General features: G+C 46.5%; 1 protein-coding gene across 3 annotated transcripts in view; it reads left to right on the forward strand.

The window, feature by feature from the left end:
* The window catches only part of NR3C1 (nuclear receptor subfamily 3 group C member 1), a 58939-nt gene that overhangs the window by 20207 nt on the left and 21132 nt on the right, over positions 1–17600 (forward strand). For all 3 annotated transcript variants that reach the window (XM_065029405.1, XM_065029406.1, XM_065029407.1), the window contains one exon: positions 16577–16740. In XM_065029405.1, the coding sequence (XP_064885477.1) occupies positions 16577–16740 (164 nt within the window). The remainder of the gene's footprint in view (positions 1–16576; positions 16741–17600) is intronic.

Genomic DNA, 17600 nt, shown 5'->3' on the forward strand with positions numbered 1-17600 from the left:
ATGTGAGATGGTGAAAGAGGGCGAGAGAAAGGGGAGAAGTTGGTACGTGGGGTAATGGACCCGCACACAGGCCGGCCGGGGGTGTCTCTGCCAGGCACGCAGCGGGGATTCAGCCTGATGGTTTTAAAAATGATAGCGAGCGTTAATTCAGAAAGAGCTATACTGAGCATTCGGACAAGGGAGGTTTTGCGTGTTCAGTTCCTCGTGTCTCTCATTGGTGCACAAGCGCACACAGGGAGTCACGGCCCCCCGCGCTGCTGCTGCGGCCCCGCTCCGGGGTCACCGCTCCGGGGTCACCGCTCCGGGGTCACCGCTCCGGGATCACCGCGGGACGGGCTCTGCTGCTCCCGCCTCTCCCAGCCGGCTGGAGCCGGAGCCTCCCTGCCCCCTGCTCCTCCAGACTGCACGTCCGCTGTTCGGAGCTGGAGCCTGGTGAGGGACCCAGCGAGACCCTCTCCCCTTGTCTTGACACCACTTTGTTCCCTGCACCTCGTGGCTCCTTTTGTGTGACCTCGTGCTAGTCCACAGTTCAGCTTTCTGCAGGCCAATCTGTCTCGATGGTGCTGTTCCATTTGGTGAATATCGAATTCCTAGGTTTGCTGTTGACAGGACAGGCATGTTGGAATTCACTTGATGAAGCATTTTGGCCAGTGAACACTTTTTTGTTCCCATCCTAGCGATGTTTCTTTCCATTGTATCACCCTCCGGCGATCACTGAAACTATATGCAAGTATATTTTTGAATCCTCAGAATGAAACCTGTTTGGTTAGTTAGACGTACACATAGAAGGGTGATATTTGATACCTGGTCCTATTTAAAGTAACACGCCAGTTGTGTCTCTGTAGACATGCAAATGTAATGCAAACATTTTGAGTCATGAGTTTGAAGTCTGTTGGTCAGTCCCAGCACGTGGGACAAGATCGTTCCAAAAGATGTCTTAAGTCTCTTTTTTTTCCTACAAACCGGGTGAGGAACAAACGTCTTCTCTCTCTTTACATCAGAGGTGGCTTTTTGGCTTATTTTAACAGAATCCCCATACGTCGGTCATGTGTTTTGGAACCTGTGGTGGTTCTGCATGGTCACTCCCAAACCGCCCCGTCAGTAGAACTGCCCTGGAAGCATCACGTGTGGCCAGTTTCACTCGCCTTTCAGCATCTGGGCTGTTTGCAAACACCCGCCTGCAGATTTCTTTCCCTTGAATCACAAGGCTAAACTTAAAATCTGAAGTCACTGGGAGCTCTCAGAAGGAATTAAATGTCTGTGACATTCAGTTGTGTACATGCGCTTGCTCAAGGAACACAGGGCCCTGAAAGCGGGCGTTTGAATGGGGACATGTCCATAGCAGCCGTGTTTAATAATACAGTTCCTGCTTGTATCTAAGTGGTTTTGCCTCGTTCGAAACATAAGTTTTAGTTTTACTTTAATAATTTTTAATCAGCTTTTAAAAATATATGCCGTACTGATTGAGAAGCAGCCACCAGTAAGCATTTTTACTGCTCTCCGCTGTGTTCTTCCTTCCTCTCTGACAGAAAACTGAGTTCTCTTTGGATTCCTGGATCCACTCTGCAGTTAGCGGTGGTTGGACAACAAGTAAACAAGTTACTGTAAATGGGCCGGGATCCAGCTGGCCCCGCGCGCCGCAGCTTGTGACTGGCTCCGGGCTCACCAGAATGCCTTTGGACTTGCTCATTTCCTTTCCTTTCACATACAAAAAAATAAAGCTTTTTTTTTTTTTTTTCCCCTCCAATTAAATAGCTTCCCTGGCCTAAATATTAAAATTAGGGGTAGTAGAGCTACTTAGATACTGGGTCCTGTGCACTTGGAAGGAAGCTCGTGCCGTTTGCTCAGCAGCGCGCAGGAAGCAGCCTTGAAGGTGCTGGGCTGGCAAGGGGCTGCTCTTGAAAGTCTTTTATGTGTTTTTCAGTTGTGAGCAGTTTTACGCTGATGTTCTTTCCCTGGTTGAGGTGTTGCTGGTGAAAGCTGGTGTTGCTGTGCTTCCCCCGGGCATTGTTTGGGGTGTTGCTGCCCCCCAGGCCAATGCCACCACGTACCTGAAACCAAGAGCTCGTCTGCTTTGAAAATCACCTTCCACCATTGTATTTTCTGCGTATCTTGAACTGTAGGGAAGGGGAAGACAACTCAAAACAGGTTAAGTGAATCACCCCAGGTATCCGGGCGCATCTGGCCAGAATAACCTGGCACGTTGCACTTGTGTGGCTAGATCTCTTCCAATAGTTGAGTGATCTAATTTATTTTACGTTAAATGTGTCTGTGCTGTAAACTGGAGAACAATTAGATGGAGCGAGTGCCTGTAATTTATCCTTTAGCCTGGGTGATTGTGCCAAAGATCTGCCAGGAAACTTGCTTCCCTCCCGCGCCCCTCCCCCCCGAATACCCTCATGTGTCCCAGAGCACAGCACCGCGCCGGGACGGCTCGTGGGACGGCTCGTGGGACAGTTCCTGGGACGGCTCGTGGGACGGCTCTGGGTCTTTGCAAAGGCACCAGCACGGCGTGTACGTCATTCCTTCCCGCTCCTGAGCTCTCCGCTCTGCGGGAATGGGTGGCCGTGTGTTTTGACGCGTCCTTTCGCCCGGCGTTGCGCACGCTGAGGAGTTACGACTGTTTGGATGTTAAAGTAAATCTGCTCTCGCAGGGAACTTTACAGTAATTGTTTCTTAAGCACTCTTAGATATAATCTCTCTTCTTGGCCTGAAGTTTGAGGTAAAAAAAAATTAAAAAAAAACAAACCAGAGGGTGCCTTGGCAATAGAGCTGGAACAGCAACACAGGTGTTCTTACGGTTGCTTATTCTATAGAACCCCTTTTCCACCTGAGTTTTATTGTTCTGCATTGGTGTGTATCTGTTTGAAAAGGACCATCTTGGTCCAGCGATGCTGTTTTCTGGTAGCCGTTGCCCTCTGGCACGTCCTGTGCTGGTTCTGCCCGCCCGGCGCTGCCGGAGCCCCCGGGACCGCGGGCGCCTGTTTGTGCAAGGAGGGTGCGAGGGGCTCTCCTGTACTCAAACTCCTGTGTGAAAACTTCATTGCCATATTGGAACTTAGGGCTGAATTCAAAGGCTGCTTTTGGAAGCAGTATTGCATAGTAGAAACTGTTCATGAGTAGTTTTAATGTTTTTCTTCATTATTAATTTTCCATTTTAACGCTTCAGAGCATATCCAGTGCATTTCCCATCTACACGATCAAGTTAAGATTACTTAGTGGTTTCTCTGGTTTCTTCTTTTCAAGGCCTTGCTTTGTAGAAATGACAGTCCCTGTAGTATTTACAAAGCTATGGGTTTTGCTAGGTAGCTTTATTACCAAATGGTGAACAGACAAGGCAGTCTGAAAATCATGGATTCCTTTATTTCTGACTTTCCATTGTTTTAAAGTGGGGTAAGAAGGAGACTGGTGCTCCAGCGGGAGAGCAGAAAACCCAGTTTACCCCGTCTGCGGAGGTTTAGGGTAAGGACGCTGAAGGTGGGTTTTCCTTGTGAAGCTCCAGACCAGCCCTGCCCGCGGTGCGAGGCTCCGTGCTGAGCAGCACCAGCACCAGCTCCCGCGCCGCGCCGATTTGGAACCCTGCCGCGGCTGTGTTCCACAGGTCCGTGCGGGTTTCTGGGGAAAGACTGATGCTCACATTGTAAAACCTTCGAGCAGAGCTGAAGGGAAAATGCCAGATGCTGCAAGACTTGTGATTAAAATTGCAAGAACAAGCAATTCAGCGCAGCACTTATCATTCTCTCCTTGAACAGGCCGGCCCTTTATCTTCGGCGCTTGGCCTCGCTCAAGCCTTCTACAGCTCTGCTGACAAACTACAGACCTTTGGCTCCCTTCTGGTGTTTCTTTAGGGGTTGGGACAGTGGAAAAATGGTTTGTGACCGTTCCAAACTTTTTGAAACACCACAGCTTCTGAAATACAGGGAAGGAGCATAAATAATGGCAGTTGGTTTTGTTGTTTTGGTGTTATCGGTGGAGATGATTATTACATTTCTCTCCTGTGCTTGCTTTGCTTTTCTTGTGGAACTAGAGGTCCTGAGCATCCACAGGTCTAGAAGCCACTGGGAAGGGACAACAGGTCAACCCCTTGGAGAGTCAGTTCATGAAGATGCACTAACAGTCCAAGTTCTTGTTACTGCAACGTGAGAAACACTTATTTAAAATCAGAATGTTGGGGTTTAGGTAAAAGAAAAGTACTGTAATGTGCTTTTTAGTTGAAAAATTAAAACTTTCTGAATGTCAGTATCTCTTCTCCTCTAACCTCAGTCTCTATGTTTGGGTGTCAGTTCAGGACTTGCCTATGAACCCAAGCCAGACTCAGGGGATGCGGAGGGGCAGCATTTAAAACAATTAGAGATTTGAACACTATTGTTATGCAAAATACATCACTTTTACACAATCTGTAAATTGTGATTTACCAATATTTTTATTTTTATATGTATATTGAGATACATATATATATATGTATTGAGAGATATATGTATCAATCACAATATAATTTGTGAGTCACAGATAGGGACATCATTTCTTGAGTTCCGGGTTTTTCCTTTTGGTTTCTTTTCCATGCTGAGTTTCAGCTGTTACTAGGGAAAGGCCTTTGATCTGTGCCGTGCAGTCTCCTGGCCGTGGCCCAGGGCTCCGGGTGCGTCTCCGTACCTGCAGCAGGGGTCTGTGTGCAGCGTGCGGTTGGGTTCTGCGGCACTGGAAAAGCTGAGGATGAAGGCGGGACGTGCAGACGAAGGCTGTACTGCAGGGGGGTCTTCTCAGCAATGTCTGGTTGACACGGATCTTTCTTTTTTCCCCTTTGCTGTATGTAAATATTTTTAACAGGTAGGATGGATGGACTGTTCATCTGTCAGGCAACAGCAATGTTGGAAGGAACTGCAGATAAACCTGCATTCTTCCCTCCCTGCCCGCTGTCTTTGCCTTTGCCAGCTTTTCACCTCTTGTGTGTTCATTTCAGGTCCTTACAGCCCCTCTGTGCTCTGAAACCCCTCCCAGCCGCAGCCCAAAACACACTCTTTTTGCATTTTTAGATTTTTTGGTTTCATGACATTTACAAGAAACTGATGAAATAACTGTTTTGTCAGCAACCTTTATATTTATGCTTCTGTGAGGAAGTAAGGACCCAGTGGCTAATACAGAGTCTTTAAAAATGGAATTAAACACCTCTTGTCTTCTGTTAGTGGGCAGAATGATCTCCAGCCTCTTCTAAAATCGTCATGCAGTGAATCCTACCTTATCACGTATTTCAGTAGTAAGCAGCTTTCCCTTTTTCCATAAGGAATACTACCGCTCTTTTACTGGAACTGGCTTTGTAAACTGAACAGCAATGACTTAAAAACTTGTTGCAGATGTGAATGCAATATGCATTACATTAAGTACATCTCAAAGAATGAACATAGCTAATTATAATCAATTAAAATTTCCAATTTGACAGATCATGACCTATTCTACTAGCAAATCTGAGTGACAGGATTGTTAGTGAAAGGTACCGAGCGACAGTGCGAGTGGTGGGTTGTCAGGGATTTGCAATGGCCATCAGGACCTTTGTAAGAGCGCGTCAGGTTGTAATTAGCACTGAAATTCAGACAATGAGAACATGGTTTGCCACTAGGAAAGTTTTTGGTACTTTTGGGAAAGAATGTTGGTGTTCCTGCTGTCCAGACGTGAACTGAGTGCACGGCGCTCAGAGCCGCCCCTGGAGCAGGGGGCCGGCGAGGAGGGTGCGCACGGGACCATCTCCTCCTCACCTTCGGGATCCTCATGTGAGGGCGGTGAACAGCCCGGTAATGGAGTTTACAGCTGGAGTTTAAATTGGGAGGCGTTCCCAGGGCTGCTCAGGAAGAGAAAATACACAAAGAGGCAGAAGTGAACAATGTGGCCAGGAAACGGTGTGAGGGGAGGCCAGGCGGGAGCGGAGCTTCCTTCAGCGCCGCAGGGCCGGGAGAACAAAGAGGAGGAATAACCTGAGACATCCAGCAGAGAAAGAGAGCGAGACCTGAGCCTATCAGCGGGAAAAACAAAACCAAGGCAAAGTGCTTGTAAAATCTGGGAGCGTGCAACAAGAGGGGGGTGATGAAACATCTTGAGTGTGTGACATGGATGCCAAGTGGAAATAAAAGCAGATAATAACCTACCGCGTATGCATGTTATAGCTGAAATTGTGTCTGTAATTGCTTAACAGTGTTGACAAAAGTAATTATAGCACTCTACTAGATAATTCCATAAAGTCGACTTCAAAGCACCATGAAAATGACATACAATAGCTATACACATGGTACAGGTCTATGATAGGATTTGTTGCTTGTCCTTCTGCAAATATTACACAAGTTTAGATGGCTGAGCTTATGTCAATAAACAAACTTATTACATGTTTCTCTTCCTGTTCGTGTGTGGGGAGAGGTGGTTTTGTCTGATGTGCATCAAGTGTGTCAGAGGCCAGTTGAAAGGACATTGTCTTGTTAAGGCATTCAAAGTGCTCGTGAGACTTTGGAGAGCATCTTTTAGACAGATTTGCTCGGTTTTTCGCTCTGTGGTGTACATACACAGGTCTGGGTATAAAGAATAAAACGCACCAAAACCTAAATATAAACCATGAAAGAAAACCTTTTGGTAGCATGTAGAGCGGGTTTGTCCTTCAGCAGCTTTTTAAGTCACGAAGAATCTTGATTTTGCTCCTGCTCTTCCCTGCAGGAATTGCTGTTCTCTCTAATGTGGTAAGAAAGAATCTTCACCCTTTCAAGTGAAGTTACTGCTCATGACTAAGCAGGGAACATAACCACACGCATTGGGGTAGCACCTTACACAATTCTTAATACTAGCTTGGCACCGAACCTCAATTCTGGCCTTTAGGCCCGAGAAGAACACCCTGCAGTCATCCTCCCTGTGACCAAGGTCTCGGAATCATCGCAAGGATTTTTGCCTTTTAGCAAAGTACCCAAGATGTGATGTTCTTAATGATTTCGTTTGTTTCTCGTGCTCTCGGAAGTTGTCGTGAAGCCGATTCCCTCCTTGCTGGGTCACTGTCACGACGCCCGGTCCCCGCTCCGCCGCGTTCCTCTCCTTGCACACAACTCCTGCTCTTCTGGGCTCGGTTCTTTGGCTGCTCATCAGTCTGCTGGACACAACTGGATATAACATTGACTTTCCCTCACAGGGGTCAAAACCAACGGAAAACATGGAATTGGGGTAAAATAGAGTGGAAAAACAACGAGTCAGGTAGATGGTGAAAATAAGAGGAATCAGCCCTCATTAAAATGTCTACTGTTAAATGCATCTGTGTAATGAGCTCACTTCTGGTCACATCCATGTCAAACACACCCATGTTTTTAAAACATAAGCCACTAGTATTTACAGGCTTCTCTTGGCGGAGCAGAAGTCTGCCTTCAGCCCTGGAACAGGGACTTTGGGGGCGTTTGTTTGAGTTCAGACTGAGTATTGGCTGAAGTGGATCAACAGTGTGCACACTGACTATCTAATATCCCAGGAATATTTTACAGATATGTTTTATCTCTCCAAGACATAGTGCTCAGTCACTGGCTCATTTTGCTTACTTCTCCTTCCCACCTTTATGTTAATGGGGAGAGGAGGGTATCTCAGAACGTCTTCAGTAATTTTGAAGGTACTATTGTGTGTTACAGATATTTGGGAGTATAACAGAAATATTTTGAATTGTGAGGTAGTTTTCTGGGTTTTTAGCTGTCTCTGCTAGAAGTAGATGTCACTAAAGGAGAGTATTTTTCATGCTTAAGAATCTTGTTCAAACTGCTTTGTCTCCTTTCTTTTTGGTTCACTGGTGTGTTCTGAGCTTCTGGACTCCTGTTCAAAGTTTAAAGAACAATAAGTAGTCAAATGTAAAATAATGTCAATTGAACCAACCTATGACTCAACAGTCAACCAAGTCATCCTGGATCCACACCAGATGGACTGGGGCCAAACCCTGAACCTGGCACGTGTCCCGTCCCTCTGCTCCGCAGCTCCCCGCTGCAGCCGGGCCCGGAGCACAGCGCTTGGTTAACGTTCCGTAAGAAACTGCTCCACGTGTAAACGTGTTCTTTACATTCACAAGAAGCGTGAAAGCCTATGCCGGGGGTACAGACACATCGTGCAGGGCTCCCTATAGACCGACAGGGAAATGGAGCTTGTGCATGGAGAATTTCCCATCTCGACTTGCTCTCAGTTTCAGTTCTGCTTTTGAGCCGCTTCCTTCGAGGTCTGTAGAAAGAATTAAGGAAGAAACATGACTTTCTGCTTCTCTTGCCTTGTTCCCATATTTTCCTCCTCCTATTCCTCCTCATCAGAGTTAAGGTTGTGTTTCTACTTTCTTATTGCCGTTTCTTTTGATTGTTGTTGTTTTTCTTTGACAAAGCAGGAGCAGTTATGCCGTGTTGATAAAAGCACAGACTGTGTTGAATAAGTCTGTGTGTACACATTCACAGAATTGGTGTCCAGATTACTGCAGAGGGTTATACTGGCAACAGAAGTCTTGATTTTTCTCCAGAATAGCAGAAATTAACTTTCTAATTACCAGTCTAAATTTATTTATAGCTTCATGACTCAATTTGACCATGCAAGTGTTATCCTGCAGCTTTTAAAATATCTGTGCAGTGACGACTGCAGTTTAGTTTAATCTTTTACTGCCTTTCTCCCAGCACCGTTAGTATTTTTCCACGTACGCTGGAGTCACTTTCCAGATGTCCGTCGCCTTCTTTCTGAGCAGCATCGTTGCGGCACTGCCGAGCGGTGACGGGCACGGCTCCGGTTGGGCAGACCCGGGCGATGCGCTCGGCTCGTGCTGAGGTCACCGCTGGAAAAAACCCTGCTTAATGTTCTAGGTTCGGTTCCTCTGGCACCGCAATATAAGGGTGCTATGGTAAGGAGTAAAGTACTTTTCTAATACGCGCTGGCTTCATGGGATAAGCTCAAATGCTGTGGCTGATCTAAGCTCATGAGTCTGTTCTAACAAAGACCACCTCTGTGCGACAGTTCTGCTGTCCTGTTGGATCCGGTGTGCTAGCAAGTGCAATTAGTACGTTAAAGGCCCTGTGTTGAGATAATACATTTTCAGCAGGTACATGGGCTCTCGGTTAGTTTGCAAGGTTTGGAAACCAAGGAGCTGCTTCTGCCGCGGTGTGACGCGGGTAGGACGGAGCTCCGGGCGCCGAGACGGGACGCGGGGCCGCTGGCTCGGGCTGCCGGCACCACCAACAGTCCCATCTGCTGTGCTTAGAATGGAAATGAATCTATGAATCTAATTCTGATTAGATTCTTCAGCTTTCTTCTCCTGAGTGCTCATCAGTCTTGCAGACTTTCTAACTAGGGTCTCTTTGCAGACACCTGCGTGCGCCCTAGTTGATAGTGGCGGGGTTCCTTAGTTGATAGTGGCGGGGTTCCTTAGTTGATAGTGGCGGGGTTCCTTAGTTGATAATGGCGGGGTTCCTTAGTTGATAGTGGCGGGGTTCGTACACATGCACATAAAGCTGGGTGCATCTGTGAGGCTGAGTTCTTGAAAGTCGAGTTTTCAGGTGATCCACAGCCTGTCTGTAAATATACTTGGATCAAATGCATATTTTGTTATCCAGCAAAGCATAAAGAATTAGAATGGCCCGGGGTGTTTTCATTCCGTGTTTTTAATGTAAAGTTTTTATTTAAATATACACGAAATGGCTTCTGTCTTACTCTTTTTGCTGCCCCTCTGTTTAAGGCAGCAAGAATGCACACTGAATTTACAAAAAAAAATCCTTTGGAAAAATGTTCATAAATTGGTCCATATAGAAATTAAGTCCTACCCTGGAAGGTAAGACTTTTGGCTGCTTTACTGGAGCACTGTACTAAATGTAAAAGTTTAGAACACATAATTTAATTATCATATTCTGGTCATAAATGCGTTAGGGCTGTAGTACATTTGAAATCCCAAGAGCTCTATCTAAAGTTGCGGCTGCAACATCAATTACCATTTATCCATTCCAAGAAAGCTTCGCCTGTGCCCTTGAAACCTTTACGTTCTGGAGAGTATCCAGAAGGGGAAAAGCCGTTGTGTCGCTCGCTCACGTTGGTGTTCAGTTGTCGCTCCCGGGCGAGCCCTGAAATGGTGGCGGTCGCCATTTCGGAGCGGGACGAAGGGCCGTCCCGCGCTGGCCTGGCCGCAGAGCGGGGTCACCGCGCTCCGGACGCGCATCGCTCAGCCGTGAGGGGGACACAAGGGCCTGGTGCCCACAGGGACCCTGCCCTGCTTCCTATGGACGTTTTACCCCCTTTGTGCTCTATCGGGAATCTTGGCAAATTATGATTCTGGTAGCACGCTGTGGGTATTTGCCTGTGCTCGCAGGGTTTATTTTTACTTAATAGACTGTAATTTATGAGATGTGAAACAGCAGTGCTCCCAGCGACAGGCTCGCTGCCCCTGCCGCCAGCCCCGAACCCAGCCCCCGCAGGCCTCTCCTCACAGCTCCTGGCGGGCAGGGGAGCTGCAGTAGACACCTGTATGGTGCGGTGTGTGCAGGTTCCCGTCTCCGGGTGTGTGTTTGGGTGTGTGCAGGGTTCCTGTATTTGTGTGTGCATTTGTGTGTCTGTGTGTGTGTGCGTGCACAGGTTCCTGTGTCAGGGTGTGTGTGTGTGTGTGTGTGCAGGTTCCCGTGCCGGGGTGCATGTCCCCTCCCCAGCCCCGTGCTGCCCGTGTCCCCGCCAGCGCCCAGGTTGCTGGGGACAAGGCAGGACTCCGGACACACACAGCTTGTATGCGCTGGGTTTTCTAGGTAAATACTGTTTCTTCATATACTTCTGGAGGACAGAGCTGAGGTTTGAATTCAGGTTCTTGTAAAGAACTCGGGACGGATCGGGGATCAGAACGCCTCCAGCACCAGGGTTTGGCGGGTTCTGTACAACAGTGCTCACGGAAAGGGATTCATTCCAGTTTGTTTTGTTTGCCAAAGACAGTTGTGTTTTTATACATATACCTGAGTTCTTGGAAACATCAACAAAAAACGTTTACAGTATTTGAGGTGACTTTATACAAAACAATGAATCCTACAGTCTGCTTTAGTGTATCCAAGGGATGGTAAAATGCTATGTTGTTCTGCAGACGGCGAGGTTAACTTTGAGCAGTTGCTTCTTTCGGTATGTCTCATATTCCAATTGTTTCTGTGAATTGGAATCCCAGTGCTCCACGCTGATGTAGAGACGATGTCAGGAGGAGACACAACGGCAACGGTACCTCCCAGTCTGGCTGTAAAATAACGTGTGTCGCTGCCAGCGGGTTCTGTACCCAGCGATGAAGCGAACGTGGCCGTGGCCTCTCTGGGTGGCACGTTCCTCATGTAGGTGTTGTCCTGGTTGTGTTATAGGCATGGGCACAGCACCAGACCCTTAGTTCAAAATTTGTTTTCGTGGTTTGTCAAGTCATGATACAGCATTTATCTGGGGGTGTGATAAGGGAAGTGTTGATCATTTTGGCTCAGAGGGGCTGTAAAACGGTAACAGTGGGTGCTTTTAGCTGCAGGCTCTGGTGGACTACTGTAATCTGTAGTAGATTTTTAATTTGTTATGGCATTACTGGGGACATGCTGGTCATCAAGAACAGCGCCTCCACCCGAGCAATTCAGTTCTCTGCTGCGAGTACGAAACAGGACAGAAAACAATGCAGAACCTACCTGTTCTTAATTAATTTGGAGGTCTGTTGTGTTTGTGTGGTGGGTTTGTGGGAGTTCGTGTGCAGGAGCGTGTGAGTCCGAACTCCAGGACACTTTACGTTGGGGTCACTCTGCGTTTAACTGCGGCTGAGCGGTGTGCGGACACACCGGGGCTGGCTGGGGCTCTTCTCAGCAACTCCTACCAATTTTCAGTCTTTTTAAACCGAAATGAGTACGTTAGAAGAGATCATTGTGACCAGTAGTTCGGGTTCTCAGCAAGATGCATTTTTGAAATTATTTTCCATTGACAAATGTACTTTTAGTATCATAATGACAAGCGCAGTGTCAGGAGCCTTGTTGTAAAATTTTTTCCTGCTTGAACTGAAAACTACTTCCCTGCCTAAGAGGGTATAAAAATAATTAATAGTTTTCCTAGTTAATAAAGAAATAAGTAAGCAATTCAAAAAATGTAATCAGTTGGTGTGTGCAGCTGAGTGTTTACATTGTTCTCATTGCTGGAAGATAAGAACGAGCCCCAGATGGCAATGACATTGAAAAGCAGTTCTTTACTCTTCGTTTGGTGATACTACTCACACAGATAAGTATCACGCTCTTAAGAACACATTAGTTCAATATTAAGGTGACATATGCCGGAGAGCAGGACTGTGTGGGGTGGGATGCTCGGGGTATCGGGAGCGAGTGCAACTCCTATCTGGGAAGCATTAGATTAGGAGTAGGAGCAAAATGAGTAGTCGTATCAAAAGACTAGTCAAAATAAATGTATTCCAATTCTGAACTGCTTCTTCCAACCCCAGACATGCTGCAGCCGTTTCTTTCCTCAGAGCTGGCAGCTGGACATTAGTAAGATTTTCTTACAGGTTCTTGGGAGCCAGTGGCAAGTGTTATGTTTTGGTAATTTATAATAGCACTTGTCTTATGCATTTCCTCTGAGCTTTTTTTCAGGGTAGGTGTTTTTGAACAGGTGGAAATGGCCGAGGTGACAATGGCCAAGGCGAGAGCTGCTTCCCTGCGGGGCCGGCCCCGGGATTCCCGAGATGCTGCAGCTCCGGTTCTGCAGCTCGCAGCCGTTTGCATTAAATGCAGTTATTCTTGAAATCGTTAACCAAGTTCTCTTCTCATTGCGTGCGTGTAACTTGCTATTGGTGCTGATTTATTTTGCATTTTAAAAAAGAATTTACCCTTCAGAATTCACCCTTCGGCAGACGAGCACCAGGGCTGGACGTGGTCCGGGGCAAAATGACTTGAGGCCGGTCGTCCTTGATTCTCATTTGCTGCTGAAGAGGTGTCAGTTGTAGGCTGTGAACGACCAATAGTTTTAGTTGCTGGAAGTATTTGTATCTTCATTATCTCACTAGAGAACTTTTGTTTAATGATGTAAAGTAACAGGAAGGCACTATATTTTTAAATGTTATTAAGTTCATCCTGTGGGAGTGTGTGTGTTTTGTGTTGGGTTGTGGGGTTTTATATTCTTCACAGTAAAGGTAAAAAGAAGAGCCGAGACCTGTCTGCCCCATCTGCTGCGGTGTTGGTGGTGCTGGTCACCCGGGTCCCACGGGGCTGAGGTGACCAACAGTGTCCCACCAGCCTCGGGGGGACAACAGGGAGCCGGGGGGACAATTCCCACCGCCGCCAGCACCACCACACCCGACTCGAACAAAGTCTGACCCTTGAGCCTGGTTTGAAAGTCTCTGGTGAATGATTAACACAGGACAGGCCTGGGTTGCGCAGCCTGGTTTCTGCAGAGCTCAGTTCTGCAGCTGCATCTTCTTTTCTTTAAGTATTTCCATTTTGCAGCCCCATGTTTCCTTGAATGGAAACAACAAATGTATCTATACCATTGAATAAAAGTAGATCATATGGAAATAGTCTCTGAAAGTTCATGGGAATGGAGCTCAGTAGCCTTAAGGAACTAACAATTTGCCTCCCAAAATAAAACTTAATCAAAGTTCTTGTGAATTTGGAACCCTTAAAATTTGGATTTCCCCTACACACACACCTGTGCTTCTTTTTCTTTTATTTAGATACGAATAATAGTTTATTAGCTTTTTGCTGAGTTTAAAAACATTTCTGCAAATAAGCGAAAGGTAGCATTTTTGTTATTGTATTCTCTCGGAGTGTAGCTTCCCTCCCTTGCCTCTTCCTTCGGAAGTGGGTGTTTCTCTTGTTCTGTGTGTATTTATGGGCAGGAGGCTCACGCTGGAGCTGCAGCGGGTTTGCTGTGGCTCTCGCCGGGCTCCTTGTGCACTCTGACCCTGCTCTGGCTCCCCGGCCAGCCAGCGCGTGTTGTGCCGCCGGGCCGGGCTGTCTGGGCACCCTCCGTCAATATTGGCCTTATCTGATCCCGCCCGCGGGGCCGATACACCGGGACCCACGTTAGATTGCTGGCTACTGCTTTGTTAATCAATGTAAGAATTTATTTTTAGTTTCGTAAGTCATATCATCTGTTTTCTTTCTCATATTACATTTTCTATGGTACCAGTACAGAAAAGGAGCCCTGTTTAAAAATTAGAGGTGATTGAAAAGTTCCAGTGCAACGTGTTCAGCACTACTATAGTTTCTATGACAATCAACAAATATTCCCTTAAAAATGCTTTTCTCAGAAATGTGTAAGGTGTAAAGAATTCAGTTTTTTGTATCTAAATTATCTGTTTTCAAAACCATGCACAGAAAGATGTTTCCATCTTCTTCTGGTTTTAATCATTTTAATGAAATTAAGTTCTCAAGTTATATATTCCTTCTTTAAAATTGTAAGCTACCAGTCTATATTTCAATGCTTAAACTGAGGTTTTTAGTATAAGAAAAGGAGCTACTGAGGCTAAAACTGTAGAGAAAATGAGGCAACTTAGAGTAGGTTTTGGCTGGCCAGTGGTTACTGGGTTTAACAGGGTTTGTGTTGGTTTGTTTCATTGGGTTTGGTTTGGTTTGGGTTATTTTTTGTTTGTTTTGTTCTTGAGGTGTTGGAGAAACAATTTAGTTCTTTTTCCAAGTACCAGCGCACAGAGCTTGGTGATGAGAGGCTGCAGGGGGTTCGACTCCTCAGCACCTTTAACCGTGAGGTTGCCACGCTCCGTGGAAATGAGGGTGAGTGTGTAATTAAAGATGCGGGTTTGTAAGGATGTCAAATAAACGCAACAGGGCCTAATTACATCCTGCCATTGCTTGGATGTTGAGTGCTGGATTGTGCCGCCTTAGTATTTTATTGTAGCTTTCTGCTCTTTAAAAGAAGACAAATGAATTCTAAACCACAGAAGAGCCGTGGGGTGGATCATAACCAGCGTTACGCCGCTGCAGCTGACAGACCAGCTAATGGTGGTCATCAGCCTCTTGAGAGAGTAACAGAGTAGAAGTGTTGCAGCATTTCACAAGTGTTTTCTGAACGCTAAGGAGTTATATGATGGATTTGAGTTCTTTTCCAAGTTCCGATGGGCTTTTTCCTCCCCTTTTCCCCTCAGCTTGCCTCGTGACTGCATTTCCCTGCCCGCCTCTGCTGCTGAGCCCTTCACACTCCCTGTCCTGCTCTTATCCTTCCCCCCCATTCCCACAGCGTTTCCAGCATCTTCGAGCTGTTGCTGTGTTTCACTTTTCTGTCTTGGTGACATCTCACCTTCTCCCTGGCTCATATCAGACAGTTTTTAGGAAAGGTGTACATGTACCATAGGTCTTTGCATGCTTTTACTCTCTCATTTTTTTCACTAACACAAGTAATGGTGGCTTTTCTTTGCCCTCTGGTTCCATACGTTCAAGGCGTGGGCTTCATTGACACGTTTATTCCGGTTTTACTTTTATCCCTCTGTATTTGAGCGGTCAGATTCTTGCGCCCTATGTCTGCGCCGTGGGATGGGGCACGAGGAGGGCGCCTGTTCACGACCGAAGCCTCCGACGTGGTGCAGTGTTTTAATTTGGGCCGGAATGTCAAGCTTTTTGTCAATGTTTGAGAACTAGGGTTTGGTTTTCTTTTAAAAACGTGTAACCAGATCTGGTCAGAGTTTCTTGGGGAGAGGAATTCTGCGTGCCGCAGCGGCCCACGCGCGGGCGTTCGGCCCACGCTGGGGAGCGGGACAGGCTGAAGCGTTGCCAAGGAAAGGCACCAAAGTGCTACAAAAGGCCCTATTTTCTGGCTTCATCTGGCTTCATCGCTTTAAGTTAAGCATGCAGCATAGAAATTGCATTTGAAAAGTTCGAAACTTTGTGAAAATAAACTCAGGCGAGCGGGCCTCACAAGCGGAGGTGTGGGGCAGCATGCAGGCCGCAGCGCCGCAGGTCGGGCCGTGCTGTCCAGCCTCTGAACCTCGGCACAACCGCCCTGGGTCAGCCCTTGTGACTGGCAGCAGCCCTAAGGTGATTACAATAGGTTGCTTATTGTTCTAACAATGAATTTTTTGTTAAAGAACTAGTGCTACATTTGTACGTGGCCTATATGTTTACATAGAAATCCCAATCCTGGAATTAGGAATAGATTCACTTTTCCTAAAATGCTAGGGTGGGGTGATCATTTTCTACTCTACATATATGTAAACATATGGCTTAATTTGCTCAGCTCCTTGCACAACCGTATCCCAGTATCATCTGTGCTGATACTGGAGGGGGAACTCCTGTGGGACTCAGCGCAGACTGCAAAGAATGTGACAGTAATGAAAACGATATGGAATGAGAGCGTGTTTTGGGAGCCTGGGATAATTGTGCAGTTGTGCAAGGACTTGCTTTGGAGATGTGTCAGGGAAGGAATCCCGACCTAGCCAGATAGGCCATGAAAAATCCATACAGCTTTACTTATGTTTTACAAAAGCCGTCGTTCAACTGTTTGAGAGTCTGGTGAGCTTTGTGTGCAGAACCGTGACGATAAGGGCAATCCATTTCTTCTAGTTAGGAATATTATGTTTGCCGGTATCCTCTTGATCCTAATTACAAATGTTTTGATGGGTTTCTAGCCCCGGACTGAGATCAGACGTAAGCTCTTCTCCATCCACAACGTCGGCGACGACGGGACCACCTCCCAAGCTCTGCCTGGTGTGCTCCGACGAGGCCTCCGGCTGCCACTACGGCGTCCTGACCTGCGGCAGCTGCAAAGTCTTCTTCAAAAGAGCCGTGGAAGGTAAGGCACAGTTTGCTGTTTAGAAATGTAAAATCCACATACGTCTCATCCACATTCACAACCAGTCTGTTTAATCTTACTGGGATCCATGGTTTTGCTCGAGTCCTACTGGAAACCCCAACCGTTACATCACGGATCTTTTCATAGTAAATAACGTTGATAATGGTGTATTATCTGAAGCATAGATTCCATTTACATTTGCAAAATGCTCCCATTCACTCACAGTGTAAAAGGATGTGTTGTTGTCTTGGCTTTTTGTTTCTTTCATTTTCTTTCACTGTTGTTTTTGTTTATTTGTCCTATTTATATCCAGATACTTGTGTGCATTACATTTGTAAAGTTTGTGATTTTTAACTTTAATGTTAGCTGGTTTGTGTTTAAAAATTTGTGAAACTTGATGCATCTCTTGTGTGCGAGGTTATGATAATTTTACAATTTTACCTATGAGCAATATCAGTTAAATTACATCCACGTCCATGTGTGTTATTTGCAGGGGTAGCTAGGTAACAGGAGCATGTGTGAGGTTTTGGATCCTCGAGATTTCTCTCTAATCACAAGAAGAGAATCATTCTGGAAAACAGAGATGATAGAAAACTAAAAGTGAAGAATCTGTGATTTCTGGGCTGCGTTAGAGCCATTTTGTAATGAGCTGGGTTGCAGCTCCACGTCTGACTCTTCGCTTTGGTATCAGAGAGATGCAGGAAAGTCAGAGTGTGTTCTCGGCGTCGCTGGAACGACAGCGATTCCTCAGCTCTGAGATTCTGTTGTTCTCAGTTCCAGCTTTCCAGGGTTTCCCATCTCCTGTGTTCTTCCTGCAGGCAGCAGCGGGTGTTTCACAGGGAACCAGGCTGCCATGTTTC

Source organism: Columba livia, chromosome 14 (assembly GCF_036013475.1).
Source record: "Columba livia isolate bColLiv1 breed racing homer chromosome 14, bColLiv1.pat.W.v2, whole genome shotgun sequence".
Lineage (NCBI taxonomy): Eukaryota > Metazoa > Chordata > Aves > Columbiformes > Columbidae > Columba > Columba livia.